Source organism: Lycium barbarum, chromosome 4 (assembly GCF_019175385.1).
Source record: "Lycium barbarum isolate Lr01 chromosome 4, ASM1917538v2, whole genome shotgun sequence".
NCBI classification, from domain to species: domain Eukaryota; kingdom Viridiplantae; phylum Streptophyta; class Magnoliopsida; order Solanales; family Solanaceae; genus Lycium; species Lycium barbarum.
In genome coordinates this window covers 11,013,069-11,023,383 of record NC_083340.1, presented here as the reverse complement: position 1 = coordinate 11,023,383, position 10,315 = coordinate 11,013,069, and the positions used below count along the sequence as shown (strand labels likewise).

The window sequence follows — 10,315 nt, the reverse complement described above, 5'->3', positions numbered from 1 at the left end:
CCCTTCAGAAATCATAAATAAAAAATGTATTTTACTACTTTATCCCATCTTTCTCCAATAAATACATTCTAATCAATATTGATTATTTTCAAGAACATTTAGTACTAAAGATAAGATGAGAAAGAATTAATTAATTTTATCTTAATTTTATAAATAAATAAATAATTTGGGATAATTTTTTTTAATAATGATCAAGTAATGTGGACGGATGGAGTATTTAAAAAATCAAACCAAAATGGCAAATGAAACATTTCTTATGAAGGTCGGCAAACCTAATTTTAGAGGTTGCCATTTCTGCCTTAATTTAGGGGTGACTTATGATTGGATAATATATTCTTAAATGCTACTTACAACTACCCCAAGTCACTAACATGGACCCCACTCTTGCCGCACGTTTATTTAATTAAGTTGAAAAGTTTATCCTATGCCCCATTTTACAAGCTTAAATAAGTACATGGACCTCAGCCATGAGCAAGTGTCAGATAATCAGTCACTTCAACACTTATTGAACTTTGAAGCCAACCCCTCAATATTAAATAAATAACATACGTGTCGTTTAGTTTAACCAATTGTGCGTTAGATTCTTTTTTCATTCATTACATACTTTAATTGATTTATGCATTTTGTCTTCATTTATAAATAGCAGTACTACTGAGAATTGTGAAAAACAAGAATTAGTCAGGAAACTGTACTTTTGATTATTTAAGGTTGAGTCTTTTTGTCTTTCTTGATTTGGGTATTTTTGTTGTTTTGAGTTTGAGATTTGAAAGCTTGTGTGAGTGTGTAGTTTTTTTATTGGAGTGAACTATATAGAATGGAGGAAAAATATGAGCTATTGAAGGAACTCGGTGCCGGGAATTTTGGGGTGGCAAGGTTAGTGAAGGACAAGAAGACAAAGGAGCTTTTTGCTGTCAAATATATAGAAAGAGGGAAAAAGGTGAGACTTCTTTTGTCAGAAAAGTTTACTTTTGTATTTTTGTTTGTAGGTGCTGTCACTGTTTTTCACTTTGTTAGGTTCTGTATTGTGCTGGATTTGCTTATTTGGTTGCTTTTTGTAGTGAACTCGTTTAGGTTCTACTATAATTGTGTCACTTTGATCTTCCATTGCCACAACTTTGAGCTTGATTTTAGTTTTGGGAAGATTTTTCATGCCAGTTGTTTATTCTAGTTAACCTTCAGCCCCCAAAAAACAAAAACAAAAAATTACATTTATTTGAGGTTTTGGAACTTTGAGTGTTTGCAAAAAGTTTTTAATTGAGCTAAATCTTGAAAAAAAGTTTTTTTTTTTTTTTAAAATAAAAAAAACTGAATTAGGTGTTCTAGTTTGAATTGCAGTAGACATTATGTTGTTACTGATTCAACTATAAGGCAAGTAAAAAGGAGCAATTTTGGCCCATTGCAGAAGCTTTTTAAGTACATTTTTCTCCTCAGTTACTAAGTTGAGTCAAGATGCTTTGATGTAACAGTTATTATTACAGTATGGTAGCAATGGTTTCCTCCTTCCATTCTGTTAGCTTGATGTAGCAGTTACTTTATTCTTGTCGCAGATTGATGAGAATGTGCAGAGAGAAATTATAAATCATAGATCGCTGAGACATCCAAACATTATCAGGTTTAAAGAGGTAAATACTTCTTTTATACCTATTTGTATACCTTAGAAATGCATATCTTTCCAATGTTTTCAGCTCAAAGAATCTGTTATGTTGTCTAAAACAACATTGTTTTCCCTGTTGAATTCCTGAAACAAAAGATTTCGGTAGAGCTTAGCCTTCCCAGTATAGAGATCATAGCAATCATCATGCCTTTCGCACCTGGATAGATATAATAGACGTATTAAGATGGCTCCACAATATCGTGAAAATAGAGATAAATTATGATAGCTCTGTCTTTTCAGCTGTGTATACTGAGTATTTCCTTGCAGTGTTGAGATGGCTTCGCAAAAAAAGTGGAAACAGAAATGTAATTCAATAATTCTATAAATGTAAGCAGGAGCTCATATTGAATAAATCAGCAGGAGTGTGTATTATGTAATCCCTTTAGTTCTAAACTTAAAAATTCAGCACACAATTTACAGGTCCTTTTCCAGTCTATGCATCGGTACTCCAATTACATAAGCCCCTCTTGTGAAACTGTAATATTGACTTTTAATGATGAATTTTGTGGAATGCTAACCACAACTTCACGGGGCTTAATCTTTAGTTAGATATCTTTGGTTGGCCCAATTTTTTATGTAGTTGGCAATGGATTGATTGTTTTCTTCATTTCTTGTGCACACTATCTATTGTTGTTAAGTGATGCTTTTAGACCGGAGACTGCAATCTACTACTCCCATTTAACTTGATAAGTTATTATACTCCATATAACACCATCATTCTGACCTGCCTCAAAGCCAGATTAGTCAACATGATTTATCTCTTTCAATGCAACAACAAGATCTTATTTGTAACAAGTGGTTTTGTTGGTTGGTTAATTGGTGACACTTTATGCATGAAAGGGCTTGGGTTGGTATTAGTCTGGATATGACAAAATCATACTATTAGATCGAATAAGTACATTCGATCTAATAAGTCATGTTGTCTAAGTGTTCATGCAAAATTATTTCTTACGTTAAATGACTAATCTCTAATAGGATCGCGCTGAATCTTCTGCAGGTCTAAAGCCAATCTAGACGTCTCAATTTTAGTCATTCCATTTTGTTGAGTATGTCTATAAGATTTATTGTCACAATATTATCATCTGATATGGTACATAAAGCATAAACGTTGATCCGTTATTGCTCGTTGTTATTTTTTTCTTATCCTAAGTCCTATTTAGTGTCATTTGTAACTTTCTTTCCCCTGCATCTTACCCATCTATGGTTCCTTTCTTTTATCATAAAGTATAAGCCAATTATCTTTTAGCAGTTAGTTACCTTCTTGGCTGTTGAGTTAGTATTTGGATAGATGTTAGCACGAGTTAGGCATTAATCTTGGTTCCGTGTTAAGTACCGCACTGTTCTAATATTTTCATTTTGCTGTTGATACTTTTCCGTTAAACTACTTGGCATATATATATTGAATGGCAATGTACTCAACGGACAATTACACATTCACAGTTAACATGGCGATGCCCCTTTTTTGTAGGTCTTGGTTACTCCATCGCATTTGGCAATTGTTATGGAGTATGCAGCAGGTGGAGAACTTTTTGCTAGAATTTGCAGTGCTGGCAGATTTAGTGAAGATGAGGTTATACAGATATCTGCAATTTCTTGTATTATTCCTAAGCTCGATGAGAATGAGATGGTGTACTTATCATCTTCATTTTTGTGCCAATGAACAGGCTCGCTTCTTCTTTCAACAGCTACTATCTGGAGTCAGCTACTGTCATACCATGGTAAATTTGAAAATACGTCGACGTTTTGTACAATAATCATCTTTCTAACGAGTTTCTGTTCTCAAGTTGTTGCCTCTATTTTCCTGTAGGAAATTTGTCACAGGGATTTGAAACTGGAAAACACTCTTCTTGATGGAAGTCCTTCACCACGTCTAAAAATATGCGATTTTGGTTATTCCAAGGTTTGTTCTTGTTTATTAGCAGAGAAGCTTGGTTGAATTACACTTTGCATGGCATTTAATGTAGTTATGTATACTATCGTGCAGTCTGGGTTGTTGCATTCACAACCAAAGTCGACAGTAGGAACGCCTGCTTACATTGCCCCCGAGGTCCTTTCACGGAAGGAATATGATGGGAAGGCAAGCTCTCTTCTTAGACCATTATCCATTACTTTAAAAAAAATCTCTTAGTTCTGTTTCACTGATTATTTTTCCTTTTCACGTTCCTTCCTCTCAGACAAGCTGAACAAACCCTCAGCCATGATCACAATTATAAAATTGGCCTATTAATTCTACCTTATTATTTTCCCCTTCAGCCATGTTGCAAGGGGCCTTTGTTTGTCTGGCATAGCCGCATAGACTGTACTTTTGCCATATAATAGATATCGGCTTATAGAGAATACTCTACATTATGCACAAAAAGTTAAAGAATTTGGATGAGGTACTAATTTGCAGTTCCTTTGTGAAATACTTTAATTCTCATATGGCCTTTAGAGTATCTGAATGCCTGGTTACATGATTGTATTCTTTTTAGTTTCACTTGAATATTCTGCTCATGTTATCATTATGCATTTTCAGATCGCAGACGTATGGTCATGCGGGGTGACACTGTATGTGATGCTAGTAGGAGCATATCCTTTTGAGGATCCTGAAGATCCAAAAAACTTCAGGAAAACCATTGGGGTGAGTCGCGTATACTTTCATTTGATGTTTGAACTAGTACGACTGTGTTAAAATTTTGGAACCATTGTTCTCAATTATCGGCTAAAGAATCTTTTATTTGTTTTAAGAGAATAATGAGTGCCCAATACTCCATACCTGATTATGTACGAATCACAGCAGATTGCAAGAACCTCCTTTCGCGAATCTTTGTTGCAAATCCTGCTAAGGTAACATTCTTCCCAACTCAACTCATTTATCAAAAGAAAAAAGAAGGTGGAATACATCGACAACCCCTTAAACTTGCCAATAAATTTCATTTAGGCACTCAATCTATGACCTATTCTATTGAGTACCTGAACACATAATTAATGAGGTACCATCTTTCAAGTAGTTGACTTATCTACCTAATATGCGCTTGAGCACACGTGCAAAAGCTTGAGCCGGAAGTGTCTAATAGGAAAACTTTATCATGTGTTCAGATGCTCAATTGGAACAAGTCATAATTCGTGTCTAAATGAAATTTACTAGTAAATTTAAGGGACTATTGATCTATTCAGCCAAAAAAGAAGTTAGTGTAATCATGACTCAATAATGGTTCGTTAATGTAACATGTATCACGATGTGTTATAGTTAGCTTAATCTAAACTGAACGTTCGAATTTGCTGTACAGAGAATCACTATTCCTGAGATAAAGAAACATCCGTGGTTCTTAAGGAATCTTCCAAAAGAGCTAATGGATGGTCAGCATGCGAAATACGAAGAAGCTTCAGAGCAATTACAGCAAAGTGTGGAAGAAATAATGAAGATGATACAAGAAGCTAAGATACCTGGAGAAGTGTCAAAATCTGAAGGGAAAGATGCTGCCGGGACAACAGAACAAGATGATGAAGAGGAAGACCTCGAATCGGAGATCGACAGCAGCAATGACTTTGTTGTTTATGTCTGAGGAATGAGGATGATATTATCTATTGGAGTTATAAAAGAAAAGTTTAGTATGTAACTCTTTGAGTTGTTATTATGGTGTATAGAAGAGTAGCTATCTGCTGGCTGATGCAATGGTTATGCGCAGAACTATTTAGGGGTTATAACGTGTGCATTTCAATTTGTTACATGGATGTAATATTGCAGCAAACAGATTTTTTTCTTTCTATTTTATAACTTGATGATATTTTCGATGTGTTAACCATCGTTTAATCTGTTGAATCGAATTTGGTCTAGCTTCTGTTTTAATTCTTGTTTCAAATATTCTCCTAGAATGAGATCTTCCATTCGACACCTCCTGAAAATCAGTGACTATTCTTAGCTATTGCCAGTGAGGTAGGACTTCTACTTTTTTGTTTTAACCATCCAACATATGTGTAGCTTTCTAGTCACGACTAATCCGATTCATGTTGGGTAAGTTCACCAAGGGGATAACACTCTCTCTGTTATAACGTTCTATTGTTCAAGAATCGAACCCAAAACCTCTAGCTTACGAGTGGAGGGGTTATAAATTATAACCATCCCAGCACACGTTTTAGTGAAGTGGGAATAAGCAGTACTTGCCAGGACATTTTGGGAAGAAACAGTGTGGCATCAATTAGTGTTTGTCAAAATTCCCTTCTCAATATGGGGATGTGTATCAGAGCTGGAGCTACATATGCCGAAGGGCTTTTGTATTGCATTTTTTCTTGTCTATGTTTACCGCTGTTCTGAATAAGTCGGATAGTTGATCGAGAAAGCATGGCTTAAAGGCAGTGGCAGATCAAGGGTTTTCATTCAGGGTGTTCGAAAAAAAAAAAAGCTAAATATACACTGTAATTTTTTACCAAGGGTGTTCAAAAGTTAATATATACACATAAATATAAAAAATTTACCCTATATATACACTGTAATTTTTTGCCGACCCGTAGATCCGCCCCTGCTTAAAGGTGCTCATTGAGCCGGTCCCAGTGGCTAAAATCATCTCAAAGGATGGCCAGTTGAACAACCCCGTCACAAAACTATATTTTGTATATAAGTCAAATATTACTTTCTAATCATATATATTAAATTTTGCGTGCCCTTAGTGAAATTTATGGCTTTTGCCACTCAAGTCCGCTTTTTTTTTTCCTTCCTGGGATGAAAGAATGTTAATGGTCAACTTAAGAGGGAAAAGAAAAATCAAACAGAGAGTAACTATTTTATATTCATTTGCTGAAAGTTTCAAGTCTTTCCACGTCTTGAAGTCATTTGGCCCAGAAAATAATAAAAAAGCAAGGTCAACTAAAGAGAGGAGTGATCTGCCCCATACCATTTTCATTGACCAAGTAAAATATGTCCATGCGATTGAATGAACTTCAATTAATTGATGCTCATAATGTATGTTTATAAGTCATGAATTCGAACTGTGAAATCAATCACTGATACTTATTTCAGGATAGACTGCCTGTATTAGATATTTTATACACTGAACTTTCTTTTTTAATAAATATAAGCCTAACTTAACATCAAACACTAAAGTAGAAACCACAAATGAAAACATGGACAATGATTTTTTTGCAACTAACATAAGTTTATGTGTTTTGGTTGTATGTGTATGGACAATGATTTTTTTTGCAACTAACATAAGTCTATGTGTTTTGGTTATATGTGTATATCCCCTAGAATGAGTCATCCGAAGGACCAAAATATGAGTACTTTCCAAGTAAATACAAGTTTTTGTACCTCGTCATTTTCTAGTCTATTATTTCCAAGAATATTGAGACATCCTTAGCCGCCCTCCTTACTTTAATGGACTAGAAAACAAGTTAATTTATGCTCTCAAATAATTAACGTCAGAATTATTATTAATTTATTACATGAAATCTTAGCCGCCATAAAATAAAGATTGCCATCTTTATCCAACAAAGTAAATTGCTATGTTATTGAAGGATTAAAAAAAAAAAGGGGAATACTGATATTCTATACTTTATTGGTCTAACTACAACTTTACAAGCTAAACCTATTCAAAATGTGAGTATCTCATGAAGGTGTTGCCTGACTACCAATGAAATAGTTAAAAATCACGAAAGATTAAGGTTCAAATTTCAATAGATTTTTTAATTTTTTTTTAATTTTCTTCTTATTTGAATAAGCCTTAGTGGACACACTTATTTAATACTTGTGTGAAATAGTTTAGGCATGCACAAATTGAAATATCAACGTCATTAAAATAGAAGATAAATTGACTCTCTTTCTTTAAATTGTATACCCAACGTCATTGAAAAAGAAGATAAATTGACTCTCTTTCTTTTTATTGTATACCCATTCGGTATCCGAAATTCATTGGCCAGGTTAATATGAATATGGACAGCATAAGGCTTACTTATGAAGATATCATTCATTTCCAAGTTCAAACTCGAGATCTCTAATTAAGGGTGAAAAAATATAATGTCCATCTCAATGACTTCATCCCATACATGACTATGTCAATTATGCGTACACACATAGAAGGACTTGGAAGAAACCTCGTATCTCATTCCACTCTATATATTTATGTGGAGCAACCTAGCTTGTCTACCACAGCAATCAAGTAGCAGCATTGAAAAATGAGGAGAAGCAATTACAAGAATTTGTGGTTTATGATGATGATGGTGGCTTATTATTTTCTGGTGATGGTGCATGGGCAAAGGGTGAGTCCAAGGGAATGTCAAGTAGAGCAAAAACAAGTTGTATTTTATTGCAGATTGATTGCATTTGGACAGCCACCAACGCCAGATTGCTGCCGCCTTCTCAAAGCCGCACACTTAGAGTGTGCCTGCCAATTGTTTGGAAAACAAAGGAAGCTTTCCAGTATACTTGATGTCTCACAAGATATATTGCTCTTCCAGTTTTGTGGAAAGATTGTTCCTCGTCATTTCAAGTGTGGAAGTAAGTAGGGGTGTACAAAGAAAATCGATAAATCGCAACCCGATAATTCAAACCAAACCGAGAAAAAAAATTCAATTAGTGATTTGGTTTGGTATTGAGAAAAAAAAAAACCCGACCATAATTGGTTTGGTTTGGTTTTGAAAAAAAAAAATCAAATCGAACCAAACCAACCCGATATTACATATATACAATTTAAAAAAATATTTTATACATAAAATTATTTATATGTAAAATTATTTATATGTAATGTAATTTATAAATATTTCTTAAGTTTTTTCATAATTTTTGTCTTTTAACATATTATTTCAAGCTTGGACTTAAAATTTAAAATAGTCTAATAAGTTTTATAGCCCCCATACATGTTAACAACTCAAATAAAGTCGAAATCAAAACCAAATCAATACTAATGCTAACAAAAAAATTCAATTCTAACACTAGGAATGACATTAACGTTCAATATCTATTCTTTAGTTTCACATAGATTTAGATAGTGAAAATACATAACTTAATTTTATTTTTTCGTTGTCATGTAATTAATACTTATTAGCCGTACTTATTTTAGCACGACTTAGTAATTTTAGCTTATGACCATTTTCATTATGCCTTATTAATTAATAATATTTATTTTATGCGATATTATTATCTTTTTTGTTGAATATTTTATTTGAATGTCCCCACTCACCTCACGTTTTGTGTTATTTTGTAACAAATACCTTAATTATATAGTTGTATCTAGTAGGACTAAAGAATTCTTTGATGTAAAAGTTATATGTTTTGTATGAAGAGTTTTTCGGAAAAACAAAACCAAAAAACCCCGAGAAAATCAGGAAACCCGAGGTTGAAAAACCCGACTTTTGTTGGTTTGGTTTGGTTCGTAGATTTAAAAGTCCGACACAGTTGGTTTGGTTCGGTAATTAAAAAACCCTAACTAACCCGATATATATACACCCCTAGAAGTAAGCATTAACATATTATTCCCTTAAATTCTCTCTACCTCTCTAGCCATCTCTCTAATTGGATTATCCTAAACTAGATGTGAATACAACATCTAAAGTTCGTCAGTTCAGAATAAATGTGAAGGTATACCTTTGGGATATTAACATTTTTCGTATCTTAGCTATTGATAAATTCTGATTTTAATTTGTCATACATGATTCAACAAGTTTAATTTTCAATTAATTTAAATATATGATTTCAATCCCTCTATGTAGAAAATATGTTATATTTGAATTATTTTTAAAAGTATATTAACCTCAAAGATGGAGTAACACTAAAAGCTTAATAACAAATGAATATATAATAAATGGTAGAATGACAGCTAATTCTGAAAATTTGTGAATATTCACAAGCAAATGGATTAAAAGTGCACATTTTAAGTAATTAAAAAGCAAGAAATCTTAATCATATTTCACAAGAATTAAAAATTATCAAAAATTGAGTAACAAAAAGTGCTATTAATAACCCTATAGCTCTATAGCTTTTTATTTGTTTTGTGAAGAGCCTAATATCTTTTCTTATTTTTCAGGCCTGAATTTCCCTTAAGGAGGACTGGAGACTTTGTCCTGGGAGAAGTCAGTGCATGCATTTGCTATCTGAATTTTCCTCTTTTTCTTTTAGAATTGTGCGAGTCATTGTTCCAAGCTTCTGTGTCACGAAAGGACCATATGTTGCTTGAAAATAAAAGAGCTTCTATGTGGTAGTGATAGAGTTTATTTACATGCTGAAGATAAACGCTTTGCGTTCTTTGCATTTTGCACCCCCTACTTATTAGTAGTATCATTATTTATTTGCACCATATCTTCTTATTTGCTTTTATTTATTATGTATGATTTAACCCCTCACTTGTTTAAGTCCTTTCGAAATGTTAAAATAGTTCATTTTGGCTAGACACAATTAAATGAGTTTAAGTTGTATATATCATCGGGTTGTTTTTATCTGTTACAGCAGATAATATATTCTATTTTTAAAATATTATAAATCTCGTTTTCACACTGATGATATATATATAACTCAAACTCGTAATTAAATAGTGAAGAGTTGGAAACGAAGGATTAGATTCCAAGTAACTACATTTCATAGTTTTATTTTACCACCAAATGATGTGGGGCAGCGGATGGGGCTGCTCCTCCGATCCCTTAACCAGAGGTCTCGGATTCAAGTCCTGGGTATGAAAAAATCCTTGGTAGGGAGGG

General features: G+C 33.4%; 1 protein-coding gene across 1 annotated transcript; it reads left to right on the top strand.

Moving 5' to 3' along the window:
• Positions 1-481: 481 nt before the first annotated feature.
• Positions 482-5,483, top strand: LOC132635192 (serine/threonine-protein kinase SAPK3-like). Its single transcript, XM_060351478.1, has 9 exons — positions 482-937; positions 1,548-1,622; positions 3,123-3,224; positions 3,319-3,372; positions 3,462-3,554; positions 3,639-3,731; positions 4,170-4,274; positions 4,382-4,480; positions 4,924-5,483. Exons 1-9 carry the CDS (start codon positions 815-817, stop codon positions 5,197-5,199), a joined length of 1,020 nt encoding a protein of 339 aa, XP_060207461.1. The 5' UTR covers positions 482-814; the 3' UTR covers positions 5,200-5,483.
• Positions 5,484-10,315: the final 4,832 nt, after the last annotated feature.